Source organism: Ostrinia nubilalis, chromosome 17, assembly GCF_963855985.1.
Source record: "Ostrinia nubilalis chromosome 17, ilOstNubi1.1, whole genome shotgun sequence".
NCBI lineage: Eukaryota > Metazoa > Arthropoda > Insecta > Lepidoptera > Crambidae > Ostrinia > Ostrinia nubilalis.
The window spans coordinates 1,031,244-1,047,146 of NC_087104.1; the positions used below are offsets into that span (position 1 = coordinate 1,031,244).

The 15,903-nt window shown below is 44.2% G+C and overlaps 1 protein-coding gene across 1 annotated transcript; it reads left to right on the top strand.

The window, feature by feature from the left end:
- Positions 1–2: 2 nt before the first annotated feature.
- LOC135080185 (focadhesin-like) lies at positions 3–14,675 on the top strand. The gene is made up of 17 exons (XM_063974866.1): positions 3–369; positions 663–866; positions 1,069–1,222; positions 1,986–2,128; positions 2,691–2,842; positions 3,878–4,289; positions 4,751–5,006; positions 5,857–5,978; positions 6,777–6,980; positions 8,427–8,627; positions 9,393–9,478; positions 9,920–10,125; positions 10,453–10,638; positions 10,704–10,790; positions 11,118–11,303; positions 11,666–11,752; positions 14,667–14,675. Exons 1-17 carry the CDS (start codon positions 89–91, stop codon positions 14,673–14,675), a joined length of 2,976 nt encoding a protein of 991 aa, XP_063830936.1. The 5' UTR covers positions 3–88.
- Positions 14,676–15,903: the final 1,228 nt, after the last annotated feature.

The following is a 15,903-nucleotide window of genomic DNA, read 5'->3' on the forward strand; positions in this document are numbered from 1 at the left end:
GCTGTTTGGTTCGGACGAAATGCTCACATTTCTATATAAAATCAATAATTACTGAAAATTACTCTGAAAGTGTAGTTCCAAACTATAAATGGATGAAATAGAGTATAAGCTGAACACCAACAATAGCGTTTTGGTGGTGAACGCGGTTGAGAAGCTGATATCCTTGATAAAAGCAAAGTTTAAACCGGCTGATCGAAAGAAGTTTGTTTTGGAGAATGAAGAGCTGAAGTTTTTGAGAGGAAAATGTTCTGCAAGAGGTACAGTGGTCAGCCTGACGGCGTGTCAAGGGCTGCTGGCGCTGGTGGAGCTGGGAGTGCTGGAAATTGGCCACACGATGTCGACGATTGTCACGTTGCTACCGACTGCTAGGTAAGCACTTGCTAGAAGAATATTAACCAATTAAGTTAGGCTTAAAGTTGGTGGTGAGTTACTGAGGTATATAACCTCTTTGAATATTACAATCTATTTGTACGAGCACGATCGTACATCCTGCTGCACCGTCAGCATCGACCACCGGGCGATCCATTAACCCTCAATGTGCACCGTCGGCACTTTACACCTACGGCACACTAGCAAATACTTATAACTGCCTCCCGCATGTATACTGTTGCTTCCTTTACATTAATGTTTATGATAAAAAGTTATATGGGAATTTTCAACAGCAACTACTCAGCCATAATCTCGACCATGGCTGGGCTCCTCATCCTGGACCTGAAGTCCCGGCTGGTCCCGGGTCAGCCATACAAGTGCCAGTTCTCCTTGAAGTCTCCGCAGCACCCATTCATCACAGTACTGGAGAAGAACAAAGCAGTTGAGGATGAGATCCTGACTCAGATGCATGCGTTGTGCACACACCCGGATTATATGTGAGTTTAGTTATTGTTAAAATCAAAAGTTGCTGGGTTAAATACCCTCTTTACTGCCCTCTTTTTTTCTTCATAAACAAGCTCAGGTCAGAGACTATGCTGCTTGGCTAGCCATCAGTACTCGGCTGTCTCCCACCTAGGAACATTTAGTTATGTGCAAGCAGTGATCATCTGTTGACAGTTTTACTTGTTTGGTCCACAGAGTGTCGTCCAACAGCTTGGAGTTGCTTCGTCCGGTGTTCCTGTGGCTGGCCATCCAACCAGGGCGCGGCGCCCGAGCCTGGCCGCTGCTGCTCGCGCTGCCGCCGTCCAGCGCGCACCTCAGCCTGCTGCTGTCCTGCCTGAGCTGCCAGCGGGTAACACACAGCCCTGGTGACGTCACCAGCCTGGCGCGCTGCTCGCGCTGCCGCCGTCCACACACAGCCCTGGTGACGTCACCAGCCTGGCTCGCGCTGCCGCCGTCCACACACAGCCCTGGTGACGTCACCAGCCTGGCGCGCGCCTGGCCGCTGCTGCTATCTGATCTGTGTTTTAAGAGCCAGATCACATGCTTCTTTTAGCAGCGGCGATCGGCGATTTAGTCGCATTTTAGAAGCTGCATGCAGAGACCACACATTCCACACTACACACTTAAAACGCGGCGATTGTGTCGCTCGGAAGTTCGACACAACGACAGATAGACGATATTGATACCTCGTCCGAACGCATGAAGTCGCAAAATCGAAGATCACCAATTCCAAAAGTAGCATGTGTGCTGTAGCTCTAAAGGATAATTATGATTCAACCATTTTTTTATGCAAGCAAGGCAGGTATTTGACCGCAATCGCATCTGGTGCTAAGCGAGATGCAGTCTAGGATGGTACATATCTGCCCTGTAAGTGCCTATTCACTCTCGCCTTGAAATGGCCCGGATTATAGTGTTCAGTAAATACAGCAGCAGGCAGCGAATTCCAGTCCCTACCTGTCCGCATTATAAAAGAGTCGTCGAAACGCTTAGTGCGAGCTGGTGGAACGTCGACAGTGTATTTTACAATGCCATAAAGTTTGGCACTGAAGATTTGCCAGTTCACAAAGCAAATTAGGAACTTTATCAAATTCAAGGGTTGTTCTATCCCTTAGATCTGCAGCCCCTTGTCCGTGGAGCGTGCGTACGACGCGTACGCCGCGGTGGCAGCCACGGCCATCAACCGCTGCGACCGCGCGTACGTTGTGGCGCTGCTGCCCATGCTCGCCAGGATATCTAATGAGCTCATAAAGCATGGGTAAGTCGAGGAAACATTTAAAAAAACGACGACCTTATAGCGGTAGCAGGAAGCAAACAAGTGATGTGGAAATCGTTGGGGGAGGCCTATGTATAGCAGTGGACGTCCTGTGGTTGTAACGATGATGATGACGACTGAATAAGCTTTGGCCTGTTGAGTTTTAGCAAAAAAGAAATTAAAAAATATTTGCTAATCTGTTGTGCTTAATGCTGCTAACTTTGAAGATAAGAAAATCCATATTTGCTTGTGGTTAGTTGTTACAGAACGCTACCTTAGAGGTTCTTATTTCATCACCATTATAAATGTTCAGTAAAAGTAGGTTATCACAATAACAGTGTTTAACTAAAAAGAAATACATTTATATACTTAACTGCTAAGGATTATTTTTACCTTGATCTAAATTAAGTTACAACACAACCTGTAATATAACTGAAGTCATTACTGTTAAAACGGAAGGTGAGATTGGTTCCATTTTCGCTCCGTCTTTAATGCAGAGTGCTTGCCTTTTGAAATGTAATAAGATGAAGTCCAAGAATTGTAGACAGCAATGAAACCTTTCCAGTCGCGATCCTCGGCCATGCTACAGCCTGATGGAGCGCTGCGTGGGCACAGAAGCCGCCGAGCTTCGCAACGTGGCTAGTCTGACACTCATGCTGCTAGCCGACAACCTACCTCTCACCTCGGCACTGTATCTACACGAGCTCTTCAACTTGTGTGAGTACGAGAAAAATCCGTAGGAGAACCAAAGTAACCGTTGTAGTCAGCAGATCTAGTGTAGGCAGACATCCTACTTGGTGGACGTGACCGTCTCACGCTCATGTTGCTAATATAGTCTGGTCTGCGAGCACGTAGAATTTTGTCCAATGACCCCAAGCTACCCATCCTTATTGCTCGCGCATAATTATGTTGCTGTCGCGCTCGCACACTCACTGCGGGCGCCATCGCACAGTCGCGACAGCAACATAATTACGCGCGAGCGATAAGGATGGGTAGCTTGGGTTGGGGTCATTGGACAAAATTCTGCGTGCTTACAGTCCGGGCTTTAGACAACCTGCCGAGCTATTTAACTTGTGTTTATATTGTTTCGTCTCACTCAACCAAATACTGCTAGACAAAGGCCACCTCTAAAGATTTCTACGACTGATCCTGCGCTGCCTGTATCTAGATTCCAGATACCGCGAACTTCAACAGATCGTTGGTCCACCAAGTGGAAGGCCTACCTATACTACGATTTCAGAATCAGATCGGTGGTCGCCACTCAAGAACTTTTCTGCTGAAAACATGTTTAATACTCAGTAGATACTCGTATATTTATAGCAAATTATTTTGTCTTCGTGTTTATAACGTCCGTTCCTGCGCTTCCCGAGCGCGACCTTCACCAGATCGTCGGTCCACCTAGTGGTGGACCTAGGACCGGTCGTTATGGAAATCCTTGGCCCGGCCATTGTCCAGCAGTGGACTTAATTGGGCTAACGAACGATCATGTGTTTAAAGTATCTTGTTGCTAAAGCCCGGTCCGTGAGCACGTAGAATTTTGTCCAATGACCCCTAGCTACCCATCCTTATCGCTCGCGCGTAATTATATTGCTGTCGCGACTGTGCGACTGGCACCCGCAGTGAGTGTGCGAGCGCGATAGCAACATAATTAGGCGCGAGCGATTAGGATGGGTAGCGTGGGGTCATTGGACAAAATTCTACGTGCTCACGGACCAGACTATAGTCCCAACTGAATAAACATATTACTTCCAGGCCTGAACATAGCGAGCAAATACAAATGCTCCAGCATTTCTCTCAGCGCATTCGTGGCTCTCTCCCTCCAATGGCTTCACATGCCGTCCTACCTCACCTCCTCTGCCCTCAAAGTTGGCGCCAAAATACTTGACCTCTACCAATCCAACGACTTCGAAGACCGACTGGACATGCCCAACTTGAGAACGAACAAAATTTTCGATGAATTAAACAATATAGATGGCAGACTGAACACGATGTTTAAACTTACCGAAATATGGGAGAGGATTAGAGATAGCGAGGATAGCTTGAAGAGTTGGCTGGAGGCTATCGAGAGGGTGGATGGAGCTATGAAGTTGGAGATGGTGGTGTTTCTGATAGCAGTCGCTATGGAGAGGAGAGAGGAGAAGTGGTATGAAGAAATAGTTGTGAGGTAAGTGTTATTATAGGTTAGGCTTAGCTCAGTCAGTGTCTGAGGTATGAGCGGTTGATGGGACGTCAAATGTTAGCGAAACTTCAAAGCTTTAGATTTGTTTGCTCTGTTAAGTAATAATATGTTAATATTACCCCTCTCGTGCCGTCATCATACCTCAGTCACTGACTGAGTTAAGCGACTTATAATTCGACCGATAAAACTAATATGTCTTATTAATGGTATTTCGCTTAATAAATATGAGCACCTCTTTGTCAGGTGGTTAGAGAGATAGACTGTTTATTTCCAAGATGGAACAAACAAATTCCCAGTATGGATAAGACATGCATGCATTTAATGGTAACAAAATAATGACAATTACAAAGTTCTGAATATAAAGGTGTTTTAATTTGAAAATATACATAGAAATTACATTTTAACTGCTCATAACTATGTACATTCTTGTTTTTGTGATTTTTCAGGGCATTGCGCATCGTCGTGGACACTGTAGACATAAAGAAGGAGCTATCGGTTCTCCTCTTACCGATCCTCACGTACAAGATAGCCCGCGACAAGTCGCCACTGGTCCGCATGGAGTGCCTCAAAGCGCTGCCCCTTATGGCCAGAACTAAAGAAAACGTGCCGAGTATAGTCGCGGTGCTGACTAAGCTAAGGACTGGCAAGGGTGTGTCTACATCGACTCTAATCACGCTGTACGCGAGCCTTGCTGAGACACAGGTGGGTTCATCATCATTTCAGCCAAAGACCTCCATTGCTGAACATAGGACTCCTCCAATGATTTCCATAATGGCCGGTTGGTAGCGGCCTGCATCCAGCGCTTTCCTGCTAAAGCCTGGTCCGTGAGCACGTAGAATCCCGTCCAATGACCCCAAGCTACCCATCCCTATCGCTCGCGCGTAATTATGTTGCTGTCGCGACTGTGCGACGGGCGCCTGCAGTGAGTGTGCGAGCACGACAGCAACATAATTACGCGCGAGCGATAGGGATGGGTAGCTTGGGGTCATTGGACGGGATTCTACGTGCTCACGGACCAGGCTTTACCTTTATGATGTCGTCGGACAGGTGGGTTATGAAATTTGTTAATTGTGGTTTTAATTAGCTCCGAACGCTGCCCCTTATGGCTATAACCAAGGAGAACGTGCCGATGGAATAAACGTATTGAGTATTGAGCATAGTCGCGGTGTTAACCAAGCTAAGGACTGGCAAGGGCGTGTCTACATCGACTCTAATCACGCTCTACGCGAGCCTCGCTGAAACACAGGTGGGTTTATGAATGTAGCTCATTTTCTTTTTAGTTAGGCACGGAGTAGAGTCTATATCACCCTTAGCATAAGGTGCGGTTCCCACCAAGGCGGAGCGGAGATGAGAGGAAATGTGCGGCGAACGACGCTGGCAGGTTATATCGAGCGGAGATGAGAATTGTGTGAGCTGTGCGTAGCTGTCAGTCTATTGCTGTCTATAAAAAGAAAACACTCCGCACCGCTCGTTCCATTTCCACCGAAGCGTAGCGGAGAGGAAATGTGGAAATAGTGAAAATTGTGGCTAACAACGAATGGCGTTGTTACAGGTCCGGTGTTTCCCGTACCTACAAGAGTTGCTGGCAGAGTCGGTGGTAGGTCGCCCTGATGAGCTGAAATGGGAAATGGATGTGGCCAAGGCGGCTGCCGTCAGCCGCATTTGTGAGACCAGGTACGGGATTAATATAGGCTTTTTTATTTGTGTAAAGTTATTAAAATAAAAAATAATAAAAAAAAGTTTTAGTTATTCAGACGTTGCGTTTACATTATTGTTTTTGGGACTCCCCTTGTAAGTTAGGCTCGTGTGTTGGGAAAGCCCTGCCCTTAAGATAGAGTCATGTAAATATGAGAGTGAATAAGCACTTACAGGGCAAGTATGTACCATCACGTGTGATTGCAGTCAAATACCTGCCTTGACCTTCTGAACCTGGGAAAAAAGCTGTCGCAAGTTGATTAGGGGGAGGCCTATGTTCAGCAGTGGACGTCCTATGGCTGAAATGATGATGATGATGAACTTGATTATACATGAGGGTGTTGGGTTTTTTAATCTCATGTTTATCTTTTTAAAATTGTTTTTAGTTTTATTTTGCTTGCTGCTTGTTTGACATTGTTTTACCGATTTCCCGCCTTTTGTATTTATCTGTGCACTAATATTACTATTTATGTATGTAACAATTTTATGCAGCTTTTTTATTTTTTTATTTTACCAATGGTCCGTGACCTTCACTCGGCATGGGGCACACTGAAAACCAGCGCCGTGGCCTTCGTCACCGTGGGCCACGGCATATGCTGAGTGGGGTCCCGTTGCAGTGGGCATCTTGTTGGTGAATGGGTGGCACTGCTCAGTTTACTCTTGTTTTTATTTTTTCTTCTTTTATTATTATGTGCCACTGTCATGTCTATGTAATTGCCTGTATTTGTGTGATGTCCACTGTAATAAATGTATCTTTCTTTTCTTTCTAATCCACAGGCCATCCACCCACGGCCTGGAATTAGTCCCGACCATATCGTCAGTGCTCAACCGCTGCACAGACAAGGCGGGCTCGGCGTCGACGGCGCTAGTGCTGGGCGCGCTGGCGGCGCTGTGGCGCGGCGCCGCCGTGGCTCCCCCGGGCACGTGGCGCGCGCTCGAGCCCAAGCTGGCCAGGGACAACAGGCTCACCGTGCAGATCAGGTAATAACCCTCCTTCTAGCGCAGTCGGGTAAAAAGAAACAAATCTCTGTAGGTACTCATCCCACCAGCAAAGAAGGAGCAGCAAAAGTTAGAAAGTAGTAAGGAATTGGCCAGGAACTGGTGCCCGCTATATAGTCAATCCGGCTCCATATCGACCGCGTTAGTCCTGGGAGCCGCCCAGCACGTGGCGCGCGCTCGAGCCCAAGCTGGCCAGGGACAACAGGGTTACCGTGCAGATCAGGTAATAACCCTCCTTCTGGCGCAGTCGGGTAAAAAGAAACAAATCTCTGTAGGTACTTATCCCACCAGCAATGAAGGAGCAGCAAAAGCTAGAAAGTACGGCGCCGCCGTGGCTCCCCCGGGCACGTGGCGCGCGCTCGAGCCCAAGCTGGCCAGGGACAACAGAGTTACGGTGCAGATCAGGTAAAAAGAAACAAATCTCTGTAGGTACTCATCAAAGAAGGAGCAGCAAAAGCTAGAAAGTAGTTACGAATTGGCCGGCTGAACTGGTGCCCGCCATCTAGTCAATCCGGCTCCGTGTCGACAGCGTTAGCCCCGCCCTCCACTTGGCGAGCTCTCGAGCCCAAGCTGGCCAGAGACAATAGGGTTACCGTGCAGATCAGGTAAACATGGATTTAACACACTGGTGAGTGGTGGTGAGGTTATGAGAATGCTGACCAGAGACAAAAAGAAACAAATCTCTGGAGTCACTTATCCCACTGCCGACAAATGAAGGAGCAGCAAAAGCTAGAAAATAGTTACGGATTGGCCTGCAACTGGTGCCCGCCATATAGTCAATGCGACCCCAAGCTAGCTATCCTTATCGCTCGCGCGTAATTATATTGCTGTCGCGACTGTGCGACGAGCGGCAGCAGAGAGTATGCGAGCGCGATAGCCATATAATTACGCGCGAGCGATAAGGATAGCTAGCTTGGGGTCATTGGACTAAATTCTACGTGCTCGGCGACCGGACTATAGATACTTATCCCACCGCCAAGAAAGAACGGCCTACGAGAGCTAGATACCTGGCCTGGAGCTAGTCCCGACCATATCGTCAGTGCTCAACCGCTGCACAGACAAGGCGGTGAGCTGAAAGGGACTGGCAAGGGACAATAAAGTTACGGTGCAGACAAGGTAGGAATAATGGCTAGAGACAAAAAGCTCAGATTTGTATTAATTTTGAAACTACTTTGCAACTCCATGTCTGCTGAAGAACAGCGGAGAGTTTATGTAATACTATTGGTGGTTTTTACTTCGCTCCCCCTTTGCCATTTTGTGTTATTACTACTCAAGAAAAAAAAATATTTCTATCCCAGTGGTGATTCGTCGTCTTGAAACGCTGATAGGGTAAAAAACATGAGACATAAAAGCCCCTTACGAGTAAGATTTGACGATTTGTAAGAACTTTAAATTATTTTAAAGGAGTGTTTGATATTTATGTTCCAGCATATGCAAGCTCCTCTCAGAAGTGCCTACCCTCCGCGTGGATACGCCGGAATACGACCGCCTCGTATCGGACGCGGCTCGCAAGCTGTGGAGCTACATGGCGGATTCCCATCAACCTGCCATGGTGGAAGCAGCTTGTGACGCGCTGGCTAACTACAACGTGGAAGACTTTAAGCTGAAGGACATTCCTGAGATATACAGGTGAGTTAGATGACACTTGTCATTTGTTCCACCGCTGACGATGAGCGAGAAGCGAGTAAAGGAAGCGAGAAGCGAGTATGTTGTTTTGATACTTTTCTCGCTGGACTACAGCGAGTGCAACGGGCGGTCACTCGTACTACTTGCTCAGGGCAGTTGAGCCCGTTAGTTTTTTTTTTAGCATGTCATTGTTGGCACCGAAAATCAGCTACTTCATTGATAGCGTGGTTTGCGTCAATACTATTAATATACGGCAATAGTACCGACATAATATAGTGACTATACCATCAATGGTAGCTTAGTATAGACGCCCGAATACGACCGCCTCGTATCGGACGCGGCTCGCAAACTGTGGAGCTACATGGCGGACTCGCACCAGCCTGCTGTGGTGGAAGCGGCTTGTGACGCGCTGGCTAACTATAACGTGGAAGACTTTAAGCTGAAGGACATTCCTGAGATATACAGGTGAGTTTCCACTCCTTCCCCTACCCGTCTAACCTGCTTGGTAAGTCTAGGCCAAATTTTAAATTGCCTCTGGTAGATTCGAGAACGGGACTATTCCCACCTCTCGTTCCCATCGCTGCAACTCCTGTGTATCCAGGATATACAGCTTAACCGCTAATAAAAACCCAACCAGTGAAGGTCAAGTTTGTCCCGGGGGAAAGTTAAACTGTCATTGGTAGATTAGAGAAGATAATGACATGCGAATAACTAACATCAGTTCCTTACACGTGTCATCAACCATTTAAATTGTGTTACCTCCAACAGGAGTACGGTGAAGCTACCAGCTTCGTACTGCAAGACGCCGGCCGACGCGGCGCGCAAACCTGAGGATGTGCTCGACTACATACCTTGTGAGTACTGAAATAAAGTTACATTTCATCAGAATCACTATTAACCTTCAGTTGAATTTGGCGAAATTGCTACCAAAAGTTGTCAATTGGTTATCCACTGTCAAATCCACTAGAAAGACAGCCTTATACACCCAGTCGCGCCCACTAAAAAGCGCATTTAGAATATTAAGTCCTCATATCAACAAAAATGTGTTAATTCCTCAAGATTACAAATACATATTAGTTTGTTAAAAAATTACAAAGCGTTAAGATTTTACAACATTGTTCTGATTTGATTTGATTGATTGAGAGATTTTTTCCGTAATTAATGCTGAGCGGGCGCCTTTTTGGCACAAAAATATGCGTGTGTAGTTTTAAGTCCCTTTGTTCTGTTTTTTATTTTCTTTTAGTGTCAAATAAAGTTTTTCTTATTCTTAATTAATCAGTTCGGTTAACTTCCAGGTGAGGTGTGGCCAGAGGTCTTCAAATACACGAACCAAGAAGCCCTAAGCGGGGTGGAGCGTCTCTGCACGGCGCTGGTAGCGCGCGAGGTTCGAGGGTTCCGTAGCGGCGTCTACCAGCCCGACGCGCGTACGGAACCCCATAATATGAGCTACCTGCCTAACACCAGCGTGTTGAGGGGACTCATGGACTGCTTCAAGAAGCAGGTACGTAGCGAGTGTGCTAGGTGTGGTGGACACATTTGTAAGGGTTCCGTAGCGGCGCCTACCAGCCCGACGCGCACACGGAACCCCACAATATGGGCTATAGTCTGGTCCGTGAGCACGTAGAATTTTGTCCAATGACCCCTAGCTACCCATCCTTATCGCTCGCGCGTAACTATATTGCTGTCGCGACTGTGCGACGGGCGCCCGCAGTGAGTGTGCGAGTGCGATAACATCATAATTACGCGCGAGCGATAAGGATGGGTAGCTAGGGGTCATTGGACAAAATTCTACGTGCTCACGGACCGGGCTTTACCTGCCTAATACTAGCGTGTTGAGGGGACTCATGGATTGCTTCAAGATGCAGTTAAGATAGAGTTCAGTGTAGTGGGACTATATCTGCGAGGGTTCCGTAGCGGCGCCTACCAGCCCGACGCGCGCACGGAACCCCATAATATGAGCTACCTGCCTAACACCAGCGTGTTGAAGGGACTCATGGACTGCTTCAATAAGCAGGTACGTAGCGAGTGTGCTAGGTGTGGTGGACACATTTGTGAGGGTTCCGTAGCGGCGTCTACCAGCCCGACGCGCGCACGGAACCCCATAATATGAGCTACCTGCCTAACACCAGCGTGTTGAGGGGACTCATGGACTGCTTCAAGAAGCAGGTACGTAGCGAGTGTGCTAGGTGTGGTGGACACATTTGTAAGGGTTCCGTAGCGGCGCCTACCAGCCCGACGCGCACACGGAACCCCACAATATGGGCTATAGTCTGGTCCGTGAGCACGTAGAATTTTGTCCAATGACCCCTAGCTACCCATCCTTATCGCTCGCGCGTAACTATATTGCTGTCGCGACTGTGCGACGGGCGCCCGCAGTGAGTGTGCGAGTGCGATAACATTATAATTACGCGCGAGCGATAAGGATGGGTAGCTAGGGGTCATTGGACAAAATTCTACGTGCTCACGGACCGGGCTTTACCTGCCTAATACTAGCGTGTTGAGGGGACTCATGGATTGCTTCAAGATGCAGTTAAGATAGAGTTCAGTGTAGTGGGACTATATCTGCGAGGGTTCCGTAGCGGCGCCTACCAGCCCGACGCGTGCACGGAACCCCATAACATGAGCTACCTGCCTAACACCAGCGTGTTGAGGGGACTCATGGACTGCTTCAAGAAGCAGGTACGTGAGGAGTATGCTAGGTTTAGGGGGACCATAACTGCGAGGGTTCCGTAGCGGCGCCTACCAGCCCGACGCGCGCACGGAACCCCATAACATGAGCTACCTGCCTAATACCAGCGTGTTGAGGGGACTCATGGACTGTTTCAAGAAGCAGGTATAAGACAGAGTTCTATTGTAGTGGGACAATATCTGAGAGGGGTCCGTAGCGGTGCCTAATCACGCACGGAACCCCATAATATGAGCTACCTGCCTAACACTAGTGTGTTGAGGGGACTCATGGACTGCTTCAAGAAGCAGGTAGGTAGCGAGTGTGCTAGGTGTGGTGGACACATTTGTGAGGGTTCCGTAGCGGCGCCTACCAGCCCGACGCGCGCACGGAACCCCATAATCTGAGCTACCTGCCTAACACCAGCGTGTTGAGGGGACTCATGGACTGCTTCAAGAAGCAGGTACGTGAGGAGTATGCTAGGTTTAGGGGGACCATAACTGCGAGGGTTCCGTAGCGGCGCCTACCAGCCCGACGCGCGCACGGAACCCCATAACATGAGCTACCTGCCTAATACCAGCGTGTTGAGGGGACTCATGGACTGTTTCAAGAAGCAGGTATAAGACAGAGTTCTATTGTAGTGGGACAATATCTGAGAGGGGTCCGTAGCGGTGCCTAATCACGCACGGAACCCCATAATATGAGCTACCTGCCTAACACTAGTGTGAATCAGAATCAGAATCAGAATTTTATTTGCGTAAAAACATGGTATATAAAGATGTTACATGGTATATATAGAATTCAGTAGTGCACATGTTTCGCCATTACAAATAGCATGCAAAATTACAAAATTACATTTCAGTCAGTTAATTAATTATTTATATTATAATAAGTATAGCAATTTAATTTTATATACATTAATATTAGGTTTTGATGTCAATAAAATCTTTAATGTCATATATTCTTTTGTCAATAAGCCATTTATATAATTTTGATTTGAATTGGTTAATATTTAATTGTTTAATGTCATTAGGGATATTATTATATATCTTTGTACACATTGTTAGGCAACTTTTAATGTATTTGGCTGACCTTGGAATAATGTCTAACACAAGTCTGTTAGGATCCCGTTTCAGTCTTGTGTTCCTGTCACTTGCTTTCATAAATAGGTTGATATTTCTCTTCACAAAACAGCCTATTTCAAAAACATACAGTGCCGGCAGCGGGAGTAAGTTTAAATTTACAAAAACTGTTCGACAGGACGTACCGGGCGGCAATCCACAGATAGCTCGGATACACTTTTTTTGAGCTATAAACGCATTTTGTCTATTTGTGCTATTTCCCCACAAAATTATCCCATAACGCAAAATGGAAGCTATATATGCGTGGTATGTAGTGAGAGCCGTTTGTAAGTTTGTCACCTTCCTGATTTTGTTGAGGGCATAGACAAAGCTATTTATACGATTGCACAAAGTATCTATATGCAATTCCCAGTTTAAGTTTTGGTCTATGACTACTCCCAAAAATTTGGTGGACGTTATTTCCTTTATTTTGTCAATATTCAGTTTAAAATTGGACTGATTATGATTGGATTGATTAAATTGGATAAAATGTGATTTATTAAGATTTAATTTTAAATTATTTATGTCTAGCCATTTAATAACGTTGTCGATTGTTTTATTTATGTCAATTTCATGGTCACGTATAGATTTATTTTCAGATGTCACGATAATAGATACGTCATCGGCGAATAAGATGCATTTATGATTTGTCACTACCGTTATGTCGTTAATATATAAAATAAACAAAAGAGGCCCTAGGACACTTCCTTGAGGGATACCACACTCAACAATTTTCGAGTCCGAAACGTAAGGTATTACTTCGTCCTCTACTAACTTGCTGACAACTACGCGTTGACTACGATTGTTTAAGTAGGATTTTAGCCACTGATGAGTGGGTCCTCTTATCCCTATCGATTGTAGTTTTTTTAATAAAAGTTTATGGTCAACAAAATCAAAAGCCTTTGACATATCAAAGAAAAGTCCTGTAGTTAGATATCTGTTATTTAGATTATCCAATATAGTTTTTACTAGAGTAAAAATTGCTAATGTCGTAGACTTTTCCTTCTGAAAACCGAACTGTGCTTTATTAATAATGTTATACGTGTTACAGTAGTTCATTAATCTACGATGCATGCATTTTTCGAAAACCTTAGATAGTATTGGAACTAACGTAATTGGTCGGTAGTTGCTTACCTCATTTTTTGCACCTTTTTTGTACAATGGCTTGACTATGGATTGCTTCAACAACTCGGGAAATATACCCATTGAAAATGAGAGGTTTATAAGATGTGTTAGAATTGGTACAAGTCCTTCAGTACATTCTTTTATAATTCTTGTACAGATTCCGTCAAAACCTTCGGAGTTTGTGTTATTTAGACCAATGATTTCTTTTTTAACTTCATCTTCATTCATTGGAAGAAGAAACATTGTGTTTGACATGGTATTGGTATTTTGATTTTGTTGTGTATTAGTCGTTGTCGCATTTTTATAATTAGTCAATTCAATAAAATAATTATTAAAAGCCGCAGCTATGTCAGGTGGGTTAGTCAATATTTTATTATCAAATTTTATTTCAGAAATGTCATCGTCTACTTTGGAATTGCAGGTTTCATTTTTAATTATTGTCCATGTCGCTTTACATTTATTTTTACTTTTATTTATATATTTCATATTAGAATTCTTTTTTGAATTGTCTATGCATTTTCTTAGAATTTTGGAGTACTTTGTATATTCGTTTTTATTTTTGTCCGTTTTGTCTTTATAGTATCTAAAACGTAATGACCGTTTTGTTTTACAGCTAGTTTTTAGCCCGTTGCTTATCCATTTTTGTTTGTTTTTATTGGGATTTTGATTTATCCTAATTTTCTTGTCTGGAAAACACAGCTTGTAGAAAAGACAAAGTTCATCATGAAACTCCAAAAATGCCGCGTTCAGATCAGTGTTTGCGTATATTTGACTCCAAGTCATACTATCTAAACACTCCCTGAACTTGCGAATGTTTTCATAACTGTAGTCCTTTCTAAGTATCGCATATGACCTTGGTATAAAAGACCGACGAACCGGAAAACTCAAAAGCTGTGCAGTGTCATGATCTGATAAAAACAAGGGGAGTACTTCAGCAGTGGCATCTTTAATATTGCTAAGCACATGGTCTATACACGAATTTTTGCGAGTTGGTTCATTAATATGTATATTCAAATTATAGTTACGACATAAATCACCAAAGTACTTCGCAATACTACTTTTTTTTAAGGTATTGATATTAAAGTCGCCAGTTAAGACAATTTTGGTGTCACGTTTATGTTTTTTCAATAGGTCAAATAGTAATTGGTCTAGTTTATGTAAGAAAACTTTTGGGTCTGATGTGGGTGTCCGATAGATACATATGACTATCAATTTATGCATAGGTATTTCAATTCCACAAATTTCGAAAGTTTTTTGGCTTGCATACGTTTTTAGTTTAGTCAGTTCTCGGTAAGTATATATTTTTTTTATTAGTATACATGTGCCACCCCTTTGCTTATCCCTACAAAATGAAGATGCCAACTCATAGTTAATCATATTTATATATTTTTCGTTGCCTGTTCTCAAAAAGGTTTCAGAGAGACATATCAAATCTGGTTCATTACCAGACTTGTTTAGTTCCTGTAAGGTTATTTCAAGAATATCTTGCTTTGATAGTATACTGGCAATATTTTGATGCATTATATTGAAACGACTTTTAGTTTTATTGCTTTGAGGCACGAAAGGAATTGTTTTTATTTATTTGTGGGAAGAACTGATGCAAAGTAGTTTGAGTTAATTGCGATGACTCGATAAGCTCAGGACCTTTAGAGTTATTATTTCTAGTTTGAGCTCGAGCAAAGAAATATGGAATGGTACCTTTCCGATGTTCTTTTCCAATGTTTTTAGTTTTTAGCATACCGCGCACTATATATTTTTTCAGCTGTTTAGGGTCGAGATATTTGCGTTCATAGTCAACACAGTCGATTACATAATTGATACATTTTGCTAATTGAAAGACATTATTAGAGTTACAATTGATATAGTGACAGTTTTTATATTCAGTACAGATTTGATTTATACTGTGATTCAAATCAGTTAAGTTTAAGTACCTATTCGACAGTATATTTACTACAATTATGTCATGTTTAATAAAGCGTTTAACTAATCTGTGTAAGCTTGCAGCTGTAATTTTTTTATCATAATCGTTTTCCCCAATACAAATTATTATTTTGTCGCTAGGATTTACTTCTAAATTAAATACGTTACTTAATACATCTGGGGATAGTGCGTACGGCTTTGTTTGTGCAGTAACATTATATTTTTCATATTGTGTGTGTTCCCGTTCACGCGTTAAGGCAGCCGATAGACCATTACAGCGTTGCGTTCCGAAGATGAATATCCGTTTTCTATCGTCAACAAGTCTTCCAAGAGTCTCTTGTGAGTCATGTGATAATTTCTGTTCCAATGAAGAGATACATTCTTTCAGATTCAGTATCTCCTTTTCAGCGAATTTTAGTTGCTTCTGTAAGGTCTTGATTTTATCGCT

Bases quoted from the DNA above. Each gene is read 5' to 3' on its own strand.
- LOC135080185 (XM_063974866.1), top strand. From the start codon at position 89: ATGGATGAAATAGAGTATAAGCTGAACACCAACAATAGCGTTTTGGTG. The intron at 2,843-3,877 runs GTGAGTACGAGA...TATTACTTCCAG, and splicing joins ACACGAGCTCTTCAACTTGT to GCCTGAACATAGCGAGCAAA. The intron at 10,126-10,452 runs GTACGTAGCGAG...GCCTAATACTAG, and splicing joins TGGACTGCTTCAAGAAGCAG to CGTGTTGAGGGGACTCATGG.